Source organism: Podarcis erhardii (assembly GCF_964252035.2).
Source record: "Podarcis erhardii genome assembly, chromosome: 2".
Taxonomy (NCBI): domain Eukaryota; kingdom Metazoa; phylum Chordata; class Lepidosauria; order Squamata; family Lacertidae; genus Podarcis; species Podarcis erhardii.
In genome coordinates, this window is record NC_138498.1 from 69,213,001 (window position 1) to 69,237,013 (window position 24,013).

Consider the following 24,013-nt stretch of genomic DNA (forward strand, 5'->3'; position numbering starts at 1 on the left):
AAGAATTCAGAACATGGTTGTTGTTGTGGGAGGGAGGTAGAATGCCATACAGACAGGTACAAAATATGAGCTACTCTATGGTAGAGATGGAAAGGCCATCAATCAACAGATGTCAACAGATACAGCAAGCAACTCCTGCTCCACGTTCCAGGCCATAACTTAACTGCTCATGTATTTTCACTGAAATAAATGTAGAATTAGTACTTCAAACAACAGATTCTACATCATGTATATCCCTGAAGAGTTATGATATAGGACTTGCTAAAATAAACCAGGTATTGTTAAACTACCCCTCGCCTCAGCCTCAGGCAGCATGACCTATATAATCAGGGATGGTGGGAGTTACAAGCCCCATTCTTGATCTAAACAAACAACAACAGGCTCAAGATAGGAAACCTTTTAGCACTTTCTTATTATCTGTATCTTTAGTATCACAGGGTGGATAAGAGGGGGAGGAAAGGACTGAGTGTAGGCATTTGACATTTTCTTGATGCTGACAAAACTTCTTGCAATGCACTTAGCTAAATCTAGAACAGTTTGTGTGGAAAGTCTGTTTGCTGGCCTACCTTCTGCACTGTGTGTGGTCATTTAGGAAATTTACAAAATCAAGCAAGCCCCAAAATATAGACTTGGCCTTTTGTATGTGCAAGTAAGACCAAAGTCATTATTATGTCAAGACCTCGCTATCACACAGCTAGTTTTCAAGGCTGGATTTTTTTAATACATGTGATTCAGAGCTGCCCTCTATGCAGTCATTTCATCTAAGAGTTGCTTATTTTTAAAAGAATTTTTTTTCAAAATAATATTTTTTCAAGCATCAAAAGAATCTTATTTACAGATCACTTCCTAGCCAAAATTCTTAGAACTGTTGATAACATGCTACCATGTCAAACCACAATCATTAAAGAGTAAAATCTAACAAAAGAGATATGATTATTATTTTTTCCCTTTAGAAGTGCAACAACTGATACTAACTCAGGATGAGACCCAGTCAGGCAAACATTCTCTGGAAAAAAATATTATTGTTGTTGTGGCATGTTTTGCATAGTACTATGCCAACTTCATAGCAGTATTTTGCTGTTTAGCTTGTTTTATTTATTTAAAAGTTTATATATCCCGCCTCTTTTTCTAAACAAAGCGAACACGCAGCAACAACCAGAATGGCTAGCAAACATAAAACAATGAAAGCACTCAACAACCATCACAATGGCCCACAAACCCAATTTGCCAAACCCCCCAAAAGTCTTGATAGAAAAGGCTGGTTTTCACTAATGTCAAAAGCACAGCCATTAATAAGCCAGACATTCCCCATCCCTACAGAAGACATTGCCCAACAAAGGTGCCACAACGGGTTAAGACACTACCAAACTAAAGGTAAGCATGTGAGGAGATGCACACAGCAAAAGCCAATCCTTAACATTTTGGGGGGGAAAGCACAGATCAAAACCAATTTACTTCTCTTTTGTAGGTTTACCAATGTGCTCACTTAGTCCTACTCCACTTCATATATCTCAGTGACAAAGTGAGCTCTGACCCACAAAAGACTTGTGTCACAATAAGTTTGTTAGTCTTTATGATGCCTCGGGAGTCTCTGTTCATTTTGCTGCAATGGATTAACCCAGCTACTCCTCTGCAAATTCTCGTAAAATATGGCAAGGCCTCACTGCTGCCAAATGATGCACAACCGAAAAACAGAGAAATATTGAACAAACCACTTTACTGTCACAAGGGGAATTTCAACCAGTATGCCTTTGGTTTTTCCTCAGCATGCTCAACTTTCTATCTAGTACAGGGATGGGGAACCTGCAGCCCTCCAGATGTTGCTGGACTACAGTTTCCTGATCATTGGTCCCTGATGGCTGGACTGGTGGGAGCTGTAATCCAACAAAATCTGGAGGGGCACAGATTAGCCACCCAATTCTAAGATGCCCAGTCCTCCATTAGTATCTTACCACTAGTCTTCTTATGTCATATCAAAACTTACACAGTTCTACTATTCCCATTTTTATCTCTTCCATATTTTCTCAAAGCCTGACACAGGTCACCATATGAGGTTGGGGGGGGGACAAAGTACAGAATTGGAAGTGGGTAAGCACAAGGGGGATCCTCTTTCCTAAAACACAGCAATGATACCGTCTTTGTAATTGCAACGTATGATTCTGTGCCAACCAACTCCTTGGTGATTTATTCGTGGGGGAAAACTGCAATTACTAGTCACATTCTGCTCCTTTTTTGGGGGGGGGCATGCATGCACAGTTTTTTTTAAAAAAAAAACCCACAGAGAGCAGTGCTATACATATTCGAAAAATAATAACAAGAAGAACATCGAATGAGAGATTTTGGTACAGCCTCCTGATTATGCACCTGAGCTGCTCTGTACCATTTTCCTGTTACCTTGGCTTCAGTATAGGAGTGAAGAGCTGAGATACTTATTTAAGGATAGGACTTTGCCAAAGCCATTACTGCTGCTTTCACTGGGAGAAAGAGAGGGTTAAAGAGCCCAGCACCTGGTATGCTAGTGAATCAGTGAGCAAGGCCAATGTTGCTGACCCTTCAGCCCTTGCTCAGTTGAAAATATGGCCCCCATTAAAAAACAACAACAGTTGCCAACCAGGAATCTATAAAATACAACAGCAACCACCTCGAACTACAAATCCCATCATGCAACAGCTCTCGCTCTTTGCCAGAAGAGTAGAATATGAGGTTCTGTTAACTTGTGCCTTCACGTTAAGAAGAAAAGCTACGTCTATATGATGCAGTACAGAAGGAAGGCAAAAGCATTTGCACGTTTGCAAATCCAAGAGGAAAAGGGGGTGGGGAGGCAGAGCTAAACGTTTCTCAAAGTCCAGAAGAGACTTCATTGCATCAGTTCATTAGTGTTAACATAGACAAAGGTACCAAATGCGCACAGCCCTGACCTCATAAGTCACTCTAACAGTGTATAAATAAATGAAAGACGTGTCTGTAAGGGAGTCCTTTTCTGCGGTGTTTTACAATCTACCACACACACATACAGGGTGGTGGTGTACAAAAACTTTACTGGCACCGATCCCCACCCCCTGCCCAACCCCAGTAGTCACGCCAAGAGTTCACACTTACTGAAAAGCCTTCTAAGTGATCCCAATGAGATCTGCAGCCAAGAGCCAGGCAATGCATTGCGTTAAATCGGTAAAGTGGGTGGTGGTGGGAATTTCACAGTGGCGGTCCATGCCACGCCCAACACAACAGGCCCCTTGAGTGCGCTTGACATTACTGGGTCGCCCGACACCATATCCAGGCGCGACTAATCGCCCCTCCTCCGTCGCCCAAATGACCAAGGCAGGTCCCCGCCGCCACTCCAGGCCCCAGCGCCACTCCAGGCGGTCCCTACGCCCTCCCTAAACACAACAGCCCTTCCGCTAGGCAGCCACGACGTTCCCGCTGCTCCCCCGGCCTAGACGCTGCAACAAGCAACAGCCTCTCCTGCAGCCAGGGAATCTGCAAAGGACATCTCCAGGGATCTTAAGTAATCGGCCAATGCATGCGTTCGGAGGGGGGTGGAGGTGGAGAGGGAAGACGACGACACAGCCCCATAATTCTCTCGCCGTATGTCCCGATCCGTCCCCCCAGAACAAAGGAGCCCGCTGCCGCTCCGGCTCCCTAGCAGCCTACGCTGCACAATACTCAAGCGCCAGAGGCAAGCCGCCCCGGGAATGGGAGAACGCCCTCCTCTCCTCGCCTCCCAACAAGCCCCCGCGGAAAGGCACTGCTCCCTACATCACCCCTGCAAGCGGGACCCGCCCTTCAGGCCCCGATCTCCGGGGTAAGAGCGCCCGCGGCTCCCGATCCGGTTCTGCCTACGGCTCGGCTCTCCCGCTTCCACACCCCCGGTTACAAGGAGAGAGAGAGAGAGAGAGAGAGAGAGCGTTCACACGCACACACCGGCTCCGTCCATTCCGCCGCTCCCCGGTGCAAGCGGCTCCTGCAGTTACCTCCGCTTCCTCCCGCAGCCTCCGCCTCCCAGCTGCCTCATCCCCGGCCAGCCGCCTGCCTCTCCCGGCGAGGATTGCGAAAGAAGCCCGCGAATCACCGCCGGCCTTGCAGGTGCAGAGCGCCCGCCCCGCTTGACCGCCCGCTTACCTGACGGCACCCGAGCCTCCTCTCCGCCGCCGCCGCCGACTCAGCCACCTCGCATAGCCGGGCGCTGGGAGCCCCGCGGGCTCAGTCCTCCTCCTCGGAGGTCCCGGCTCGGGCCCGTCCTCTCGGATCCGCCTCCTGCTCGCCACCGCGCGCCTCGGCTTCCCAGCCCCTTCCCCCCCCCCGACAGCTCCCCCGATGGAACCGGCCGCTGTGCTCAGCTCGTCGAAGAGGAGGAGGAGGAGGAGGAGAAGCGGCAGCAAGGGCAGCAGCAGCAGCAGCAGCCTCCCCCTCCCGAGGAAGTGGGCTCGTCCGCAGCGGTCTCCATCTGCACCTACGGGCAAGGGAGAGAGAGAAGCTCGGGTAGAAGACCGTATTGCTCCTAAAAGCCTCGGTCCCTCGGCGCCTCCGGAGGGCTTCCGACGGCTGCGCCCGTAATGCGCCAAAAGCACGCGCCTCTCGATCTGCGGGAGCGGAGGGATTGCTCGCTGGGCACCGGCGGGAATGCTGTGGAACGCGCCGGAAAAGGAGACGGCCGTGCAGAGCAGGAGAAGTCTCGAAAGCGCCGGCGGGCGGGCGGGAGAGAGCGCCTTTCAAGGCGGCTTCGCTCTGCTCTCTCGCGGGCAGGCTCGTGCAATTGCTCTCGGAGAAATGGGCCTGAGAAAGGCGCCACAGCCCTCGCCTCTCCGTTTAAGGGTTCTTCTAGGACGGGCTGTCCCGCCTAGGCGTTTAAGGGGAGCGGTCCCAGCAGCCATTTATCGGGCTTAAATGCAGCCATTAAAAACACACCACCGCCGGCTTGCTGGTGCGCCAGGTATTAAAGGCACAAAAAAGCCGGGGGTGGGGGTGGAGAGAAGTACATTGAAAAGTTGGCTGCGCTGCCCTCAGCGGGGCAGAATTCAAGGGGTTCCTCCTGGCTAATGGTGAAAAACCTCTGAGGGGAACGCACCCCCCCGCCCAATTCCAGGCCTTTGGGACATGGTGACTTCAGCTGTGGGGGTGACTTCTGTCCCCTCCCCCCCCCCGTTTCCACATTGGAACCTCCAAATAAGCGAATGGAATAAGATTCCTTTCTCTTCAATACATAGAGGGCTATGTGATGTGTGAATGTGCGTCCACAACATTCCCTTTTGTCTGTTTTCGAAAGAAGCTGCCCAAATGAGGATTTCACCTCATTAGACTTTGGTTTTAGGTCCTTCCAAGTTGTAAGCATCTGTGAGTCTGAGCATGGTGGCCTTCTGAAGAGGGAATTTCTCTCTTTATATACAATGTGATTAAGTGGCCTGCTACTAAGCATGAGGTAGATGTTTGTCCCCCTCAGTTAGGGCAATGGTGGGGAGGGGGAGAACTATGTTTGCAAGTATCTCATGGTGAAACCCTGATTGCATGCCCTAGTGGCTGTCTCTAGCCTTTTTAAACATTTCAGCTGCATGTTTGGGCCACCTTTGTTGAGGGAGATTGCCATAGGATCATAGAATTGTAGAGTTGGAAGAGATCACAAGTGGAGCTTGAACCCGCAACCCTGAGATTAAGAGTCTCATGTTCTACTGGCGCAACTATCCCGGAGTGTTAAAAAGTCATATGAATAAATTCATACAACAATAGATAGAGATTGTTTACTGTGGGGTTATTAATATTAATATTATATATTCCCCCTTTGAGTTAGAAGCCATGTGCTTTCTGACAAGGATAAAGATACAGCTGATGCCTCAAAGAAGCCACTCTGAGCGGTTTGCCCAATACAATGAGCTGCCCAGCGCACATGCTATCCACTGCCACCATGTGCCCATGTGGGGACATTGCAGCAGTTGTCCTTCCCCAAGCAGAGGTTGCTTTGATCAGGCGTGAGCCTACTAGGAAGATCAGAACAAGATGAGATCAGAGGCTCTCATTGGTCAAGGTGTGAATAACGGGGCCAGTGTGGTCTGTCATATCAGATATCTTGTGTCACAACAGAGTAGCACCAGGTAAAAATAATACAGGCTGGTTCTGGAAAGTTACATTGAGTTAAAGAGTTACAAATACCTAAAGAGTTACATTCCTAAACAGTACTACTTTAATTAATGTGGAAGCAAGCCCCACTTAAATAGATGGTATTTACTTTTGAGAATACATTTATTTAATAACTACTTTAAATATTTCTTACCTACCCTTCAGCATAAGATCACAGGGTGTGTTACTACCATATCACCTTAAAATACAATGAAACAGTTCAAAGCAAACCAAATAATGTACATCGGACAACAGCAGTGGTCCCACAAAAATCACAAACATCTTAACTATCCAAGACACACCTGCTGTTCGTGTGTGTCATTCATTCATTGCTGAAAGACAATTTGATGCAATTGCAGAGAGGCATGCCAAATCAAACATTTGACATGAATTGATTGATCCTGAGTGATTTTAATACTGGTTTTATTGTTATTTTACTCTTTTTGTAAATTGCTCTGGGAACTGACTGAAGGCTTGTATCTAAATGTAGCAAAGGTATGTATGTATGTATGTATGTATGGGCAGGTACAGTATTTCAAATCAGACACCAGGGAAGGGCTACATGGGTGAGTGGCAGAGCTTTGCATACAGGTGGTATTGGGTTCATTTCCTGCCATCTCCAATTAAAGGGACTTTATTTAGGTGACAGACTGAGAAAGACCTCTGCTGGAGATCATGATTACTGCTGCTTAGTAAATCACAGAGTCCAAAAGTGCAGAGCAGCTTCAACATGTACAGAGGATACTTGTCCTTTTAGATGGGAGTGAAAATACTCTGCAACTAAAGGGCAGAAATCCCGCAAGTATGAAAACGACCACATGGCAGGAGTTCAACAGGAAGCTCTTGAGGTTCCAGTGGAGAATTTCTTGTGACCATGACAGATTTCCCTTTGCAATTGAGAACATAAAGCAGCATAGCTGTATCACAGTCGAGATATAACAATGCTGATGTACATAACAGCATAAAACGTATCTCTGCCACACACATGCACATGCATAAACGTTGGTGGCAAAACAGGGGTGATACAGACATGCTGCTGATTACCTTACCACTAACCACTTATGCTCAGCTCTGCTCGTCCTAAAGTTGTTGCTCCTTCAGGCTGTGCACAAGAGATAGGAGGAGGAGGAGAAAGGGGATGTGCATAGGATGTACATGCCCTGTCTAGTTTTGATAAGGAAAGGAATGTAGGGGAAGCTGCTCCAAAAACTGATGTCCACAGATACATAATGGCTTTAAGGAGGGTGGAGAATAGTTACTGAAACAAGCAAAGTGGTATCTTTTGCTTATACTGTAAAGTAATCCAAAGGCGCAGCAGGACAAAGCCTCCAAATGTCTTCCATATCTATCTGACTGCAGTTTTGCCTCTGGCATATTTGAGCATCCTCTGGAAGCTTCAGCTTTCACTTGCCCATTCTCCTATGTCAAACCACTGAATCAGTCACTGACCCTTCTCTCCAGCCAGCAGATCCTGTGCTGAATCTCTAGGTGACAGTGCAACCCAAGCAAAAGTACACCACCCCTTATTGAGTTGAGGATTATTCCTAGGTAAGCATGCCTTGGACTGCAACCTTAGAATAGGTGCATTTGGCTTTGCTGAAAAAAACTGAAAACTGTCAATAAGATCCTTCATGCACATAAATGACTTTGTCACCTTAGTTCAGGGATGGGGAGCCCCTGGTCCTGCAGATGTTGTAAGGCTGCACTCCATCATCCCACACTACTGGTTGTGCTCACAGGGCTGCTGCCACTCAAAGACGGATGTCACAAAATTCCACCATGTGGCTTCTAGAACTTCTCCACCCAAAAAAGAGACATCCATGATACAAGTCATGCCCAGGGTTAGCCAGAAATAGAAGATTGAAGGTCATCAGTCTAATGTCAGTACCTTTTCACTTTTCAGGTGTACATTGTTTGAGAGAACTAGAGACAGCAGTAAGGTGAGTGTGGGGATTCAGAACAAAATCACACTGCGAATTCAGACAATGTAATGCTTTGTATTCTAAATGTGTAAGTTTTGGCACATGAAAGGTCTCTGGGTCAGTACTCAGGAATTACTATTATGAGCTGACTTTCTAAGTCAGGCATAGGCAAACTCGGCTCTCCAGATGTGTTGGGAATACAATTCCTATCATCCCTGACCACTGGTCCTGTTGGCTGGGGATGATGGGAGTTGTAGTCCCAAAACATCTGGAGGGCCAAGTTTGGGGGTGCCTCTTCTAAGTTAAAAAAACATTGCATTCTCCAGAACCAGAAATTATATTTCTAAAGACAAACAAAAATTCTAGTGAGGTAGAAGAAATTGAAACATACATTTGCTGCTTTCTGAGGCATTTGTTTTCAATGTAATGAAACAACAACAGCTTATTATTTATTGTTTAGTTCTGGCTTTGTTTTTGTAATAAATCATTCTATCTTGCATTCCTATTTTTGTTACTATATTTAATGCCTGGAATTTTAGTACAATCTTTAAATCTAGTAACATTGTTAAAATCTAAATTTGACTTGATTGGTCTGGTTTTTTGTTTCATTTTTAAAAAGTAAGTAATATGCTGGGATCCTGCAGACTGAGAACTGGGCATGCTCTCTGCACCTAGAAAGCAGGAAGCTGTGAGAGGCCAAGGGCCCACTTGCACCAGCAGTGAGCCTCATCGCCTGTCTCTTTGCCCTCCCCCACCACTGCTAAGGATGCCCCTGCTGTGTCCTTGCTGGTCACAGCAACAGGAGTGGCAGTACATTCACTAGCCCAAATAACACATCATCAGGCTGACACGCTTTCTTCACTTCCTCCACCCTAACCCATCTTCTGCTTGAATGGAGATCGCACAATCCTCATTTGTTCCTGTAAGTAGGTCATGGGGGAGGCTGCAGCCACTCTCTCCCGCCTATGAACACACAGATGCCGGGACCCTGTCTGGTGAATCCTCTTGCTTGTCAGTTTCTTTCAGGCTGAAGTCAAAGGCATAGACCAGCAGCACCAGGAAAGGGGGTTCATCTGCCCTGCTAGAGCGCAGGCATCCCTGGCCCTATGCAGGGCTCCCAAATGCAAAGCCCGAGTGTGGAAGGGACCATGAGGCAGGAGCAAGCTCAGGAGCCTGGGGTAAGATGGTAGCTTTCTCCCCTGCCTGTCCCATGGGTAGTGCTGTTGTCTTGATCTGCCTTGAACAGCTCCAAAGCAGGTAGAAATCCAGCTGTTTCTTTACATTCAAAAGCAATCATCAGGGAAGCTGGGGCTGTTGAATTTCTGCCTGCTGGGCAGCTATGGAAAGGGAGAGGAGCCCAACCAGGAAATCAAACCCAACCAAGATGGTAGTCCTAGCACTGGTGACAGCAGCACTCACATCCTTCAGAAGTACCACAGATGCGCATTTAAAAGAGCATACAGAGCCTGCAACTTTTTCTTACATCCTCTGCATGGGAAGGTCTTATGTGGTGAAGAGGAGGAGAGGGGCTCAAAGGTGGGCTGGTGACTCGGGGAAAGAGGGGTCCCTCCAGGAAGTCCCACCTCACAGGTTGGTGCTTTCATAGGTCACCTATAAATGCAAGGTTGCTGGGATGCCGTATGGTAAAAAGTGGTGTTCAGAAAAGCAGCTCACCTCCTCTCTGTGGTCCACTCCACACTTGGCCCTTCATTTCAGCAGCACGATAGATTAATACATCTCCCTCAAGTGACACCCCCCCCCCCCGGCCCAGTAGATCTCTCTACGTCCACTCTGCAGTGTGGCCTGGATGTCACACAGCAGCCAACGAAACAGATACTCCAACTGCTAATGAGTCATCATCATGCATAGGCAGCGGCTGGACCATATAAAGTAGTCTGGACCAGAACCTCATACAGAAGTGGCATGAATGGAAAAGCAGGCTTGTGTTTGTTTATTAATTTAAGGCAGTGGTGGGGAATAAGGTGTCCTCTAGAGGTTGTTGGATGCCAACTCCCAACAGCACCAGCCAACATGGCTAATGGGACCAGAATTACAAGAACTGTAGTCCCAACAGCACCCCAGGGCCACAGATGTCCTCACCCTAATTTTATGTATTTATAAACAGTATTCCAGGCAGATCTCACAAAGTAAGTTTATAAAAGGTTATTACAAGCACTGAGAGACAATTCGTTTGTTTAGAATAATCTGTAGGCACTTCTCCACTCCCCTTAGCAGTGGTGTCCAAACTTTTTTCAAAGAGGGCCAGATTTGATGAAGTGAAGGGCCGTGGGAACCAAAGGGCCAACCAAAGTTGTTGAGCTTCTTTTAGGATTGAAGTTGTTGAGCTTCTTTTAGGATTGAAGTTATTGAGGTTTTTTTGGGATTTTACCCTAGGAAATAAACTGCCACAGGATTAGGCCCTGCGTTAGAGCAAGGTGTTGGGAGTGAGACCCCTCAGGGTGACAAGCTGTCAATCATGTTGGATGTGGCCTGTGGCTGGGATATTTCCTTTCCAGGACACCCAGGAAGAATGACATCATGGACACCTTCTTGGGGGGAGGGGGGGACTGACATCCAAGCCTCAAGCAAGATAGATGATTTGTGACGTTGAGATACCGGAAAGTTGGGCTGAACGCCTGATCCACTAATTTCAGTTAATGATTGATCGGCTAATTTGCAGCAGGAGCCAAAGTCTGAGCGAAGTACTCAGATCTCTGTCGCCTGCAGCAGAATTGAGCCGCTTTCTCATGGTCCTTCAGGAAACAAGGTAAGGGGAGGGGGCTGTTAGGTGTATCGTTGGTTGCCCATCAGTGCTGTGACCAGGGGACTTACAACGACATTAGGGAATTCTGCAGCACCATGTGAAAACATCCCTGGTCCACTGGAGAATGAGTGCTCTGCATAGATCAGCAGGTGCCAGGCCCTGCGAGCAGCTGTGGGGCCTGGGAAAGGCTTCTGCGTTAACAGGATGGGATAACAATGAAAGCCAGAACTGAGGGTGAAAGGGCTGCATCATGGATTCCTGCAGGCACCACAGTAGGCTGAAGGGCTGTTCATTTAGGCTACCCTAGAATGATGGCAAACAGTATATGGCTGCCTAAGCCTATATTTTGTAATGGCATTTTCTGTTTAAAGCAGATTCATAAGCTGTCAGTTTCCATCAGTTGTGCTGAATTAGGGCTTTCTATGGCCTTTCAAGGGACGCGGGTGGCGCTGTGGGTTAAACCACTGAACCTAGGGCTTGCCGATCAGAAGATTGACAGTTTGAATCCCTGCAACGGGGTGAGCTCCCGTTGCTCCGTCCCTGCTCCTGCCAACCTAGCAGTTCGAAAGCATGTCAAAGTGCAAGTAGATAAATAGGTACCGCTCTGGCAGGAAGGTAAACAGCATTGCCGTGCGCTGCTCTGGTTTGCCAGAAGCGGCTTAGTCATGCTGGCCACATGACGCAGAAGCTGTACGCTGGCTCCCTTGGCCAATAAAGCGAGATGAGCACCGCAACCACAGAGTCAGCCACGACTGGACCTAATGGTCAGGGGTCCCTTTACCTTTACCTTTATGGTCTTTCAAGCTGTGTGTGTCGGTATTGTTGTTTGTTACTAGGTTATGCATTTTTGTATTGTAAACTGCCCTGTAATCCTTGGATGATGGGCAGTATAGAAATTTAATAAATAATAACAAGAAGAAGAACTTGCGGCTGAGCAGGCAGAGAAGATTTTGTAAATTGGAAGAGATTGAGGAGATTTCTTCTTCTTTTGGTGTCATGATGGAGCCATGTAGCACCTTGGAAAGCTCTATCTGAGCTCCTTGGGTGACAGCTATGCCATACATTTATGCAACTTTAACACAGTCTGCCCAGTCACAACCTGTGGTGGTTATTGTGTGAGTACTCCTTCAAAATCCAAATATACCAGCAGGCCCCAAAAGTTTGGCATCACTACCATACCATCTGTGTACATTGAGGTTTGCTTAGTCCACTTGCATACTTTTTTTAAGACTTGGGATCCTTGGGGTCTTTAAACTTAAAGAACATAATTTCTTAAGCACATTTCAATGTCAGCACAGCAGCTTGTGGATGAATGCTGGGATTATTATTATTATTATTATTATTATTATTATTATTATTATTATGTGAGGATTATTTGGATGAACTTGAGCTAAACATTGAAGTGAAGTGAACCAGGTGGGTTCATTTTTGTAAAGGGATGAACTGGAACAAGTTCCTTTTTTGACAAGGCGAACTTGAAGTGGAACTAGTTACTTTTTAAAGCGGACATTCTAAGCTCTGCCCAAAACTTTATGGGAGATGGTGAGACCAGTGTGTGTCTCCATAAATTATTGTGCGCAAACATTTTGCTGACATATGGTGCATATTTGGGAGCTTTTGGAAAGATGAAGTAGATTTACAGGGGTGCGTGGAAATTCCACTCTCTAGCAAGTTCAGCATATCTCCCAGTGCACAGTCAGTAAAGGAACTAGACTCCCACAAGGCTCACAGGTTGGCAGCCCCATCCCTGTGGAGGAAGGATGTAATATTTGACAGTCAAAGGGCCACCCATACAAATTTATGAATACAGTTCCTGTAATAGGTTCATGGTAGGTCAGAGTCCAAGCCTAGCTAGGAAAGAAAAATAGTGCCTTTATCTGGTCCCTAATCCAAAGATCTTATAGGTGGGGCAATACTGTGGCTCAAAGTATGGTCTAAGATGGGGAACCTGTGGCCATCTATATATTGTCGGATTACAATTCCCATCATCCTTGACCATGGGCCATGCTTGCTGGGGCTGGTTTAAGGGAAGAGATGATAGATAGACTGACAGACAGATTTAATTCTATCAAAGTTAATGGGTCTCTATAGACCCATTATTCTTAATGGAGATATAGTCCCATCTGCACTATACATGTAAAGCAGCATCATAACACTTTAAATAGTTATGGCTTCCCTCAATTCCCAGAATGTTTAACAATCAATCCCTCTTCACAGGGAACTCTGGGAATTGAAGCTCTGTGAGGGGAATAGGGGATCTCCTAACAACACTCCGTACCCTTAAGGAACTACACTTCCCAGGCTTCTTTGCGGGAAGCCATGACTGTTTAAAAGTGGTATGGTACTGCTTTAAATGTCTAGTGCAGATGGGATCATAAGGAGATGTGCAGCTCACAGTGTTCCCAGTCACTGAGAAATACCTTAACTTCCAGCTTCCACTGTTTGGTCCAGTGAGTACAAAGCCATCTGGCACATTTAAGCATTCTATTAACATTTCATTGTATCAAATACAGTCACTGAATATTGCGCCAGCACACTATGCTTCACCACACCCTGGGGTCTCTGTACTTAGTCCAGCAATACATGGACCCTCTCCTCAGCTTGCATGACGCACAGTGTCCGTCATCAGTTTGGCTTGGTTATGCCATGCGACTTGATAAGAGGAGAAACTGAGTTCCTGGGATAAGCATAAACCTCCTCACTTGTTTATGAATTACTAAGATAACAAGAGATAGCAGGTTTCTGTTGCCACTTCCTGGATATGTTGCACGTACTCGATCAATGCCACCTGCAGAACCAAGTCATTTATGGCACCCAAGAAGCCTAAATAAGCCTATAAAATGTGGTCAGTGAGGAAGTCCAGAGTATGAACAGTATTCTGTTGGTATCCTCCCAGGCATGTTTTCCTCCTTGATGAGTGTTTGCAGTATGCACAGCACCATGTTTTCCAAGGGAAACCAAGCTCAACAGGCTTGTGGGATCATGCAGGCCACTAGGGACTGCTTGTGCATAGTTCAATTAAGAAACTCACTGCCACAAGAGGTAGTGATGACCACCAACTTGGATGGCTTTAAAAGAGAGTCAGACAAATTCATGCAGTGTAAGGACATCAGTGGTCACTAGCCATCATGGCTCTGTTCTACCTCAACTGACAGAGGGTGTCTGTTTCTGAAGACCAGTTGCTGGGAATCACAGGTGAGGAGAGCACCATTGCTTTCAGACTTCCCACAGGCATCTGGGCTAGATGGACCTTTGCCATGATCCAAGAAGGCTCTTCTTATGTTCAGTGATGGGGAGAAAGAAAACATGTCGTTACCAACAATTGATCCTTCTCTATGCTGTGTTTACAGGTCTGTTTGCCCTAGCAGGATGCTTTGGCTATCATGGGCGATACTCTCCATGTTTCTGGCAGTAGGTAAGATTTTCCATGATGAGGGTTATCCATTTGCTACAAAGGCTTCCCTGCTCTCTGTTTGGAAACGGTGTGGTCTTGTGCCTAGTCATCAGGCCTCCCAACTTGGTGGTGGGTGGGATGACTGCCTCAGAAGGCTAGGGCTGCAATCCTCAGTGCTGCAACTTAAAACCAGTGGCATTTGCATACAAATTCATAAGACTGGGTTGTAGAGGTCTAGAACGGCACCTGTTTTGTCTACTGCTCATTAGTATTTGGGGGTGGAGATTCAGCTAGATGGTACATTTTCCTAAGTCTTTTCCTAAGTTTTCCTAGTTAGGATTGGAGCATCGCTACTTGGGCTTCCTCTATTAAAGGAAATATTTTCCGATACTGAGTTCATTGGAAACCCAAACTGTTAGATTTTATGTAGTATGGGGAAAGTCAACAACAACAACAATGGCAGGAGATACTCCACAGAGATTGGGATGGGAACAAGGAAAGAGAAGACTGCGGAGGCTGTCTTTGGCTCTATGAAAAATGTTAATGTCCAGCCAACTGTTTTCCTTACAGCATCAGGGAACACAGCACCTCGCTTCGACATGAACAGAACCTTCTACTTGCCGGAGGACACACCTATAGGTGAGTAAAGGGAAGAATCCTCATCTGGAATGCAGGAAGTAAAGGGAAATGATAACACTTGTGAGAATGGTGGAAAGAGAAGTCCTTGGGTTTCCCTTTGCCTTACCTGCTCCTTGGCTTGGATGGGAAGATGAGAGATGGATCCTTGGATCCTTTTTACTGGGGAAGCTATCAGGTTTGGCGCTTGGAAGTAGTCCTGGATCTACTACTGTCACTAGAGGCACATGGGGCCTTCATAGCAAAGAGTGCTTTTTACCAGCTTAGGTTGGTAACCTAGCTGCACCCCTTGGTGGATATAGATAACCTGGCATCACCATCACCAATCTATGCTCTGCTGCTCTCCCTCTTGGACTGAAGCAATATATACCCTTAGAAATGGTCTGGAAAGCCCAGCTAGTACAGAACATGGTAGTGAGGTTGGTAATATAGCCTGACTCAGAGGTGTTGATTTCAATTAATAAAAGCATTACTTTGGGACCTAAGTACCTGAAGGAACACTTCTTCCCATATGAATCTACCTGGGCTTGAAGATCCTCTATGGAGGGTCTAGGTGTTTGCTGTCTTTTCTTTGCTGGTAGTTTAAGATGGTTCATTGGGATTATTATCCTCTGAATGGGGATCCTGTGGTTATTTGGTCTGTCTAAAGCGGGACTTCATTCTTGGTGTCTGCTTCGTGATGCTGATCACATGAAGCCAGATGGGCAGGAAATAAATAAATAAATAAATAAATAAATAAATAAATAAATTATTATTATTATTACCCATGGCATTGTCTGTTTTTGTTTCGATTGCAAATTTTCTAGAGGTGTCCTGCGTTAGGTGACACAAAATTATAATAATAACAAATAATTCAAATATCCAGGCCAACGGACAGGAAGGGAAGAGGAGTGAAGGAAGCTAGGAAACATTCTGTTACTGGTTCTCCTTTGAAAGGTGTGTCCCTACAGGGATGACGGTTCAGAGAAAAGAGGTGGTTGTTGTAATGATGTCATTCCGACCTGGGTGGCCTAGCAAATCCTCCTGCCTATCTCTCTCTACTACTGGTACTCCTTTCTCATTGCAGATGCCTTTGTTTTAAGGCTGGTGGCTGTGGATGATGAAGGGGATGTTTTGACCTATAGCATAAGCGGCAGCGACGCCCACTACTTTAATCTTGACAGTAGATCAGGCAATGTGACATTGAAGCAAAGAGTGAATTATGAGGTAAGAATGGGGCCAAGCAAATGAAGAAATTCAACAGGGAGAGACAGAGCAAACAGGGAAAGCCAGTGAATTTCCCCCCATCTGAACATTTTGCAAATGAGCTCTTGTAAAGGTTGCATAGGTGTCAGTTGATGGTTGTTTACTGGAAGAAGGGCGTGAACATATATCACTGGTTCTGACCTGACCAAACTGGATGCTGATTTTGTTTCCACGCACAATTTGGAGTGCTGGCTTTGACCCCTAAAGCTTTATATGGCTGAGGAGGACCACTATACCTAAAAGACCACCTTTCCCCATATGACTCTGTCTTGACAGTGTTTCAACACCAGCCAAATACTTTTTTTTTTTAATGGACATTTGGGCAGCACCAATGCTATGACACTGTATTGTTAAATTTGTTTTTTTTTATATGAATTTATTTTGTTTGTTCGTTTGTTTGTTGGAAATTGGGAACCTCTTTTAATGGGAAGTGATTCATCAGTTTAATAAACCTTAACCTTAACCTTCCTGTAGACCACAGAAACTGTTTGTTGTACAACAACTGCTGCTTGTTTTTCTACTACTTTTATCAGGCATAGGCAAACTTGGTCCTCCAGATGCTTTGGGACTACAACTCCCATCATCCCTAGCAAACAGGACCAGTGGTCAGGGATGATGGGAATTGTAGTCTCAAAACATCTGGAGGGCTGAGTTTGCCTATGCCTGACTTATATGTCCCAGCAGTTTCCCCTCCCCTCCTGTACGAATGCTATGACACGTTCTGTAACCTCCCAGCAGGTCTGATTGGGCAGAAAAAGAGATAATAGGGAAGGTATCCCATCAAGCATGGATTTGGGGATAAGACAGACAGATACTGACATGCATGCATGAGTCTTTAATATGACCATACCCAGAGTATAAGGCAAGGCTTCTTCAGCTGCTTCACCATTAGGTCAAGGAAAGCACCTGTATCGTCCATGGAACTAAATTGCCTTAAACATTGTCTGCTGAAGATGTTCACCAAGCTAATATTAAAAAAAAGAGATGGGGAAAAAGGTGAGGGTAGCAGGAAGACTGGTGCTAGCAGAATCCTGTTGAGGAATGCGGCTATTGTGTCAAGTGAACGTGGAATAAATGGACGTATGCAGTATATTTACACTGATATTTCCAAGACCAAAGAGCAGCCATCTTTCCTGAATGCAAGTCATTTTTTTTTGTAAGAGCAGACCTACAAGAACAAAAGCTTGTGTTGTACTTTGAGTCCAGGCAGTTGTTGCTCTGGTATAAGCAATGCATATATAACTAATTATTATAATTATTTAAATATTCTGATTTTGGTACTTCCTTGCAGACTAGACTCTGCAGGAATTTTGTGGATGTCACCCATTTTGCTTTTACTCACTACCACCTGGGCTCAAACCTACATGTTAAATTAAATCTTTGCTGTAATCTGAAATGTAACCAAGGTGAGATATTCTCAAGAACACCTGGCCCATGAGCTTACCAGCTATATCTCAAAATAGAAGCTACCTTCCTTCCTACAAATGACATTATGGTTTTATCTTGCTTTTAGATTTCAGCGAGCATAGATATTTGGTTTGTTCTCCAGCTCCCCGTAAACAAAATGCCTTAATAATTTCTTTGACCCCTGAGAACCAATAGAATCTTGTCAAAATACAACAGTGATTTTAATATCTGCTTAAGTAATCTTCACCTACAACTTTCAAAATCTTCTCTTCTTCTTCCCCTGACTAACTTTTCCCCATGGTTTAACATTATCCATTTTGTAATGGAATATTCAGACACATTAGCCAAAACCCATATAGTATATAGTATATGTGTGTTTATGTGAGTATTTGTGCATTAGGGGTATGTGTCAGATTTGGATGAATTATGAATCAACCATGGGGTAAAATGAGGCACCTCAAAAGGGATTTTGGTCTTGCATGGGCAAAGTGGAGTCTGTACGAGGTTGCACAAGTCAAAGCAGGGACCCCTGAAGTGCTCTGTGATGCCTTGGTGATTCAGCTGATCAATATTTGCTAAAAGTGAAACTGTGTCTCTAAGCTTACCATTAGCCAACTTGGTTCCCCTCCAGATGTTGCAGGTCAGAACTCCCATCAGCTCTAGCAAGCATGGCCAGCATCCAGGAATGATAGGAGTTGTTGTCCAAAACATCTGAAGGGCACCATGTTGGGACCTTCTCTAAATGGGGTGAACAAATTCCAGCATGGAGAGAGAGCAGAGGGAGCACTCCACTGTGATGGGCAGCTTAAGCTTGCAATTAATGGCAGTGATTTTATTCACCAGGTGGACCCTTTGCTTCAAGAATCCCCTGCCTCTTTCAGGCATGTAAGAAAGGAGGCATTCTGACTCTGGGGAAAAGTATATTAATAGGAAAGGTGGTGTCGTCATCATGCCTCTTTTCCAATCTGCTTCTGCTTTGCATTTTCCCTCCCAGGACACAACAATTATGTTTCTGGATGCCCAAGTGACGGATGGGAAAAGTGTGCCGGTAAGTGAAGAAACATGCCGGGGAAAGATAACACTGGTTTTAAGCAAGGAGCAGAGATCCATCAGGGGAGACTGCCTGTGGAATGGGATATGGAAGGTGGCTGCTGTCCCAGTTCTCAGGTGGTGGTGGTGGTGAGGAGGAACAACCGCTGGACTAAACTGGGACTCACCAAGCAGCTTTCACTAAACCAATGCCTGCTGAGGTCTCATGTGCCTACTTACAAATGTAGGGAAAGCTCAGCACAACCCTGTGTCAGTGACCAGAAGCAAAGGGGAACAGGACTCTTGTACCTTCAATAGTTGTGTAGAAGAGATGAGCTTGTCTCCATGATGAGCGGTCCCTGATGAAGCTGCCTCTTCTACCCTACTATAGAAGGCTCAGGAGTCCCTGTCCTTCTTTGCATCTGGTAACCTTTTCCCTAAAGCTCAGGTTTCCTCCATCCTTGTATGGAGTTCTTGGGTGCTGAAGCCCCCCTACCTTGTCTCTTCACATTACTGTCTTTTTTCTTCCTTCAACAGGTCGAAATGGGAATCACAATCATTGTAGAAGACCGGAACAACAATAAGCCAATATTCCAGAATGAACCCTATTTTACTGATGTCCCAGAGGTACCTTTGGCCACCTGAGCTCATGCCCAGACTTCTTTTCTTTGTGGTCCATGGCATTCCACAGCTGGCGGAAGACATTGGAAGCCATGCAAATATCCCATCCGTTTTATAATTTAAGGAATCTGTCCTATCTGTGTGGATTTGCAGGGCAGCCCTCTCTGTGGTCATAAGGACAATTCACAAAGTGGCTCACTGCAACTGCATGCACCTAGTGGCACTTGGGAAACTACTTGGGAGGAGCAACTTCCCACCCAGTGTGGTTAATTTCAGCTGACCACAATCGTACTATTACCGCTTCCTAGGCCAGCATGCATGTACCAAATTAAGGGATCTGTATTTGTTTGGGTTATCCCTGTTTTAAGCAAGTGGGGTTCCAGGAACTTCCAGGAACTGAAGTGCCAATAACTCATCTGATGGAAACGTCCACAGCAAAGGAGTTAAACTAAGGGATAAGGCAGAGGCGTTTGCTTTCCCCAATATTTAGGCTTGATCAGATTCCTCTGTGAATCAAAGCCACAGTGCTCTAGCTCCTGCATAATGTTTGGTACTTTCACTAGTTCCTTCATCAAGTAGACTAAAGCAAAGAAACTATTGAAGGTACCCAGTCTTGCCAGTAGTGTCAATAGTATTGTGTGACCAACTGAGACACCTCTCTGGTCAGGACAACCTAAGAATCGGGGAACCACTGCAATTTGTGTCTATGTGGAAACAGGAGCCACAATCCTAGTACACAAGCACCAATTTATCTAAACAGATCGGTCTGATGCTCTCTCTTTCAGAATACAGCAATTGGCTCCTCAATCTACACAGTCTTAGCTGTGGACATGGACAGTGGAAACGCTGGACGGGTATCCTATTCAATTGAGGAAGTGAGTGTCACATAGTAAATACAGATGTAAGGTAAAAGGAACTGCTTTACAAAGAATGCCCCAGTGCTTTCTAGTCAGCCTAACAACAACATCTCCCCAGAGACTCAGACAGAAATATTTTTTGCAGTCAGTTGCCTAAGATCAGTTGAACCTGGGATTTTATACATGCAGATACACTTACCTCATTTCTCTGTCCTGCTTGTCCTCTCTGGTAAGCATCTGGTTGGCAACTGTGGGGAACAGGATGCTGGATTTGTACAGGTCTATAATCTGACGCAGCAGGGCTCTCCTTATGTAATGGCTAAATGACAACTAAACATGTTGATTCCAGGGAAGGAGTCCTCCTTTCTAAGCAGGGTGAGGTATCCCACCTCAGGCAGCAGATTTAGGCTGCCATTAGAAGGCATCAAGTTTAAAATTTATTGAGGTTCCTCCTACATTTTTACCATCCCTGGAGAGAACCATTTGGATGGTCTTCCTTGTGCCTTCTGCTGAGTGTTCTTCCAACCACTCTGAGGATTTTTGTTGTGTGGTGTAAATGTACCAAATAAATAAATAAAACCGTCGCCACCTGATCTTTAACACTTGCAGGGATTTGCCACGAGGGGGAGGGTCCTGTGGGGGAGGGTCTGCTGTTTTGCTCTAGGAAAAGCTCCCCCCTTTTTGTTCTCTCACACCTCACATTTTTATACCGCATGTGCCGTACACAGGTCAACCCAAACGATGCAGAGAATCACGACCTCTTCTACATCCACTACAATGGCACGGTGTTCCTGAATGGTTCATTGAGCTACAATAACAAGAGCACTTTCTACCGAATCAAGATCTTTGCCAGGGTGAGGCTCAGACTGTGACATGTTGGGAAGAAAAAGGGAGGAGAGGGGAGGGCAAACATCACCTTCTCTCTGTGGAGCATTTATCAGAAAAAGAGAAAGGCAGCTAGATACCATGGGCAGAGCAGCCAGGCCCTACCATTAGGCAGAATGAGGTGGCTGCCTCAGGTGGCAGATGCTAGTAGGTGACGAGTGGCAACAAAGTGTTGGAGGTTTGTGGAGGACACAGAGCCATCACCAGCGCTGAAGTAAGGAAGGTTCAGCTGGCAGTCCAGTGGGCAGGTGGTGGGATGCTGGTGGTGGCAGGAATCTTGTCCTTCACCTCAGGCAGAAAAAGTGACAGGCCAGTCTTGGCCAATTTATATTTGTGGAGGCCCCATTAGCTGCTGGTTTTCAAGGCTTTGGGGATATGATTCCCCCTTTGAAAGCATACTTGGAGCCAATTCTTTTGTCATTCCAGTGCCAAGTAAAGGCTTACCTGTGGGTCAAGGCATTTTTTGTATGTTAGTGCAGTTCCAGCTTTTCAGATGCATGTGAAAAACATATCTTTTTGGTCTGGTACTCCCCATTTGTTAATGCTTGGTAATATTGTGCAGTATTTTGATATTTTTAGATGGTGATATTTGCATATACATTGTCTATCTTTGTCATAACTCCATAACTCCAGCAGTCCTACTCTGAGTAAAACTTAATTGAAACCCACCCAACGATTTGGCTAAAATTGGGAGGTGCTTTTCTGTTATTTCTTTCATAATCTAAGCACCGGTTGATCCAAAACCAGATTTTCAAGCAATGAAGAAAGATTACTAAGCTGTGAACAAACACTTCTGCATCAGCATGTGCTTTCCTCAGTATCTTCCATCCTCTTCCTTTGGTTGCTCTCCTTTTAAGATGCATTAGAAGACTTGGATATTTGTAGTACTGGTAGCAGTAGAAACAATTACATTTAAAGAAGTTGGAAGCAAATAAGAGTGTCTACCAGACAAGGGTGTTGTTTCTTTACTGTGCAATGAGCAGGAAGGGTTTACTAGGGACAAAACAGTATGTATTGCTGCAGAGAAGGGATACATTTTGGGTAGGTAGAGAGAACAGAGTTTAAGTGATCATTCTATCTGTGTGTCTCTCCCTCTCCTTCTCTAGGATAATGGGGGATTATTGCATGGCCAGTTCATCTATCAGAACAACACAGCCTATCTGTCTGTGACAGTTGTTGATGTGGCTGACCTGGACCCTGTATTCCTGGGAGCACCATACTCAGGCTCCGTACCAGAGAACTGCCCTCTGGTAAGGGATGTCTTCAGCTTTCTAGGGTCCTCCTGACCCTCAAGTGATAAAATCCTGCAGCTTCTGACATGGCTCTCTTTTGACATGAAAAAATTGGAGCCTTTTGGAGTTTCCCATCAAATTGTACCTTGTTGCATCTGTCTGTCTGTCTGTGTCGGTCCAGGACAAGCATATGAGTGTGGTAAATATGTGGGCTTAACCCTAGCACTTCAGGGGGAAACAGTGCCCTTCATGGCAGCAGTTCTCAACAATGCAGCTTTGAAAATTGGCCAGAGCAAGAATGAAAGGAACATGGCATCAAGTGTGGAGTGTACACAGGTCACTTTTGCAACTCACTCAGGGACCAGACTAAGGCAGCTGGGCAGCCCCAATGGCCGATCCTTCTATGCCTCTCCCAGACTTTGGAGGGCAGAGCAGTGTGTGTGTGTGTGTCCCAGAGGCTGCCCTGCACCCTTTTAAGCCAGCCTGCTACATTCAGGTGCAATGGCGGATGCTGCTGCTTGACTAGTGTTGAAGCTGAGTTGAAATGCCAGTCTAGTTGGCTTCTGTCCATAGAACTGGGTGGAAGTTGTGGTGGTGGCATCTTGTCCTTTGCTTTAGCCAGGCATAGGCAAACTCGGCCCTCCAGATGTTTTGGGACTACAACTCCCATCATCCCTGACCACTCGTCCTGTTAGCTAGGGATGATGGGAGTTGTAGTCTCAAAACATCTGGAGGGCCAAGTTTGCCTATACCTGCTTTAGGCAAATGCCTTTAAGGGGACCTTGAGTTCTTTTGGGGTCATGAGTTGCCAAGCACTTGAAGTTGGCAAGCCGTAACTTCATACCCATCTAACGTCTCCGATGAAAATAGGGGCGTCCCATTCCATAATGATCATTTTACTATTTATACCCCACACATCTTACTGGGTTGCCCCAACCACTCTGAGCCGCTTCCAACACATATAAAAACATAATAAATCATTCAATATTTAAAAAAACCTTCACTGTCTGGGATTGCCTTCAGACAACTTGGTGGTTGGATAACTCCAGACCCTCCAACATTTCTACAATGAAAATAAGGACATCCTAAGGAAATACGGGACATCCCGAGATCAAATCAGAAACCGGAACGGCTTCTCTAAATCAGAGATGTCCCTGGAAAATAGGGACACTTGGGGAGTCTGCAACTTAGGAACACAGAAAGCTGCCCAATACTGGTCCATCTAGCTCAGTATTGTCTGCACTGACTGGCAGCAACTCTCCAGGCTTTCAGACATATGAGTCTCTCTCAGCCTTACTTGGAGATAGAGATAGATAGATAGATAGATATAGATAAACAGACAGATAATAGATAGATAGATTTTTAAAACTCTATTTATATGCTGCTGTAATATAAAGATATAGCACAGCAGTTTACAGCAATATAAAAATATAAAATCAAGCAATAAAGTAATAAAAAGTTAAAAGCAAGTTAAAAGCAAATATAAATTTGAAACAAACATCAATAGACCATTATGGGGAATGTACTGTATTTTTCGCCCTATATGTCGCACTGGCCCATTGGACGCACCTAGTTTTGGAGGGGGGAAATAAAGAAAAAAAAATTATTTCCCCCCCAGGCGCGGGGCTGGGGCAGGGGAAGCCCAAGCTTCCCCGACCCCAGCCCACAGAAGAGGCAGCTCTCCGCAAGCCTTGGGAGACCGTCGCGACTTCCCGCCTGGCTCCCACTGCTTGCGGATATCTGCCTGAAGCCCAAACCAGGTCAGGGAACAGCGGGAAGGCGCGCTGCTTCTCCCCGCCGCCAGCCTCCAAACCAGGTTGGAGAACCGAAGCCCGGGGCGCGCTGCGCAGTGCACCCCAGGCTTCGAGATGCAGGCTGCTATCCGCAAGCCTAGGGAGCCCGACGGGAACTCC

General features: G+C 45.8%; 3 protein-coding genes across 10 annotated transcripts in view; 1 reads left to right on the top strand and 2 right to left on the bottom strand.

The window, feature by feature from the left end:
* RNF44 (ring finger protein 44) overlaps positions 1-5,048 on the bottom strand; it is a 57,350-nt gene extending 52,302 nt beyond the window's left edge. For both annotated transcript variants that reach the window (XR_014153439.1, XM_081850241.1), the window contains exon 1: positions 4,120-5,048. The gene's annotated coding sequence lies outside the window, so the exon portion shown is untranslated. The remainder of the gene's footprint in view (positions 1-4,119) is intronic.
* The window catches only part of KIAA1191, a 263,656-nt gene that overhangs the window by 130,645 nt on the left and 108,998 nt on the right, over positions 1-24,013 (bottom strand). The gene's annotated exons all lie outside the window — the stretch shown is intronic.
* Positions 9,126-24,013, top strand: part of CDHR2 (cadherin related family member 2) — a 29,679-nt gene continuing 14,791 nt past the window's right edge. For 3 of the 7 annotated variants that reach the window (XM_081850185.1, XM_081850186.1, XM_081850190.1), the window contains exons 1-9: positions 10,763-10,797; positions 14,145-14,209; positions 14,759-14,827; positions 15,891-16,030; positions 18,471-18,524; positions 19,043-19,132; positions 19,912-20,001; positions 20,712-20,837; positions 21,975-22,118. In XM_081850185.1, coding sequence (XP_081706311.1) covers positions 10,778-10,797; positions 14,145-14,209; positions 14,759-14,827; positions 15,891-16,030; positions 18,471-18,524; positions 19,043-19,132; positions 19,912-20,001; positions 20,712-20,837; positions 21,975-22,118 — 798 coding nt within the window. In that variant the 5' untranslated portion in view covers positions 10,763-10,777. Of the gene's footprint in view, positions 9,209-10,762; positions 10,798-11,832; positions 11,910-14,144; positions 14,210-14,758; positions 14,828-15,890; positions 16,031-18,470; positions 18,525-19,042; positions 19,133-19,911; positions 20,002-20,711; positions 20,838-21,974; positions 22,119-24,013 lie in introns of those variants that run through there. The other 4 variants (XM_081850189.1, XM_081850187.1, XM_081850188.1 and 1 more) reach the window with 4 other exon arrangements.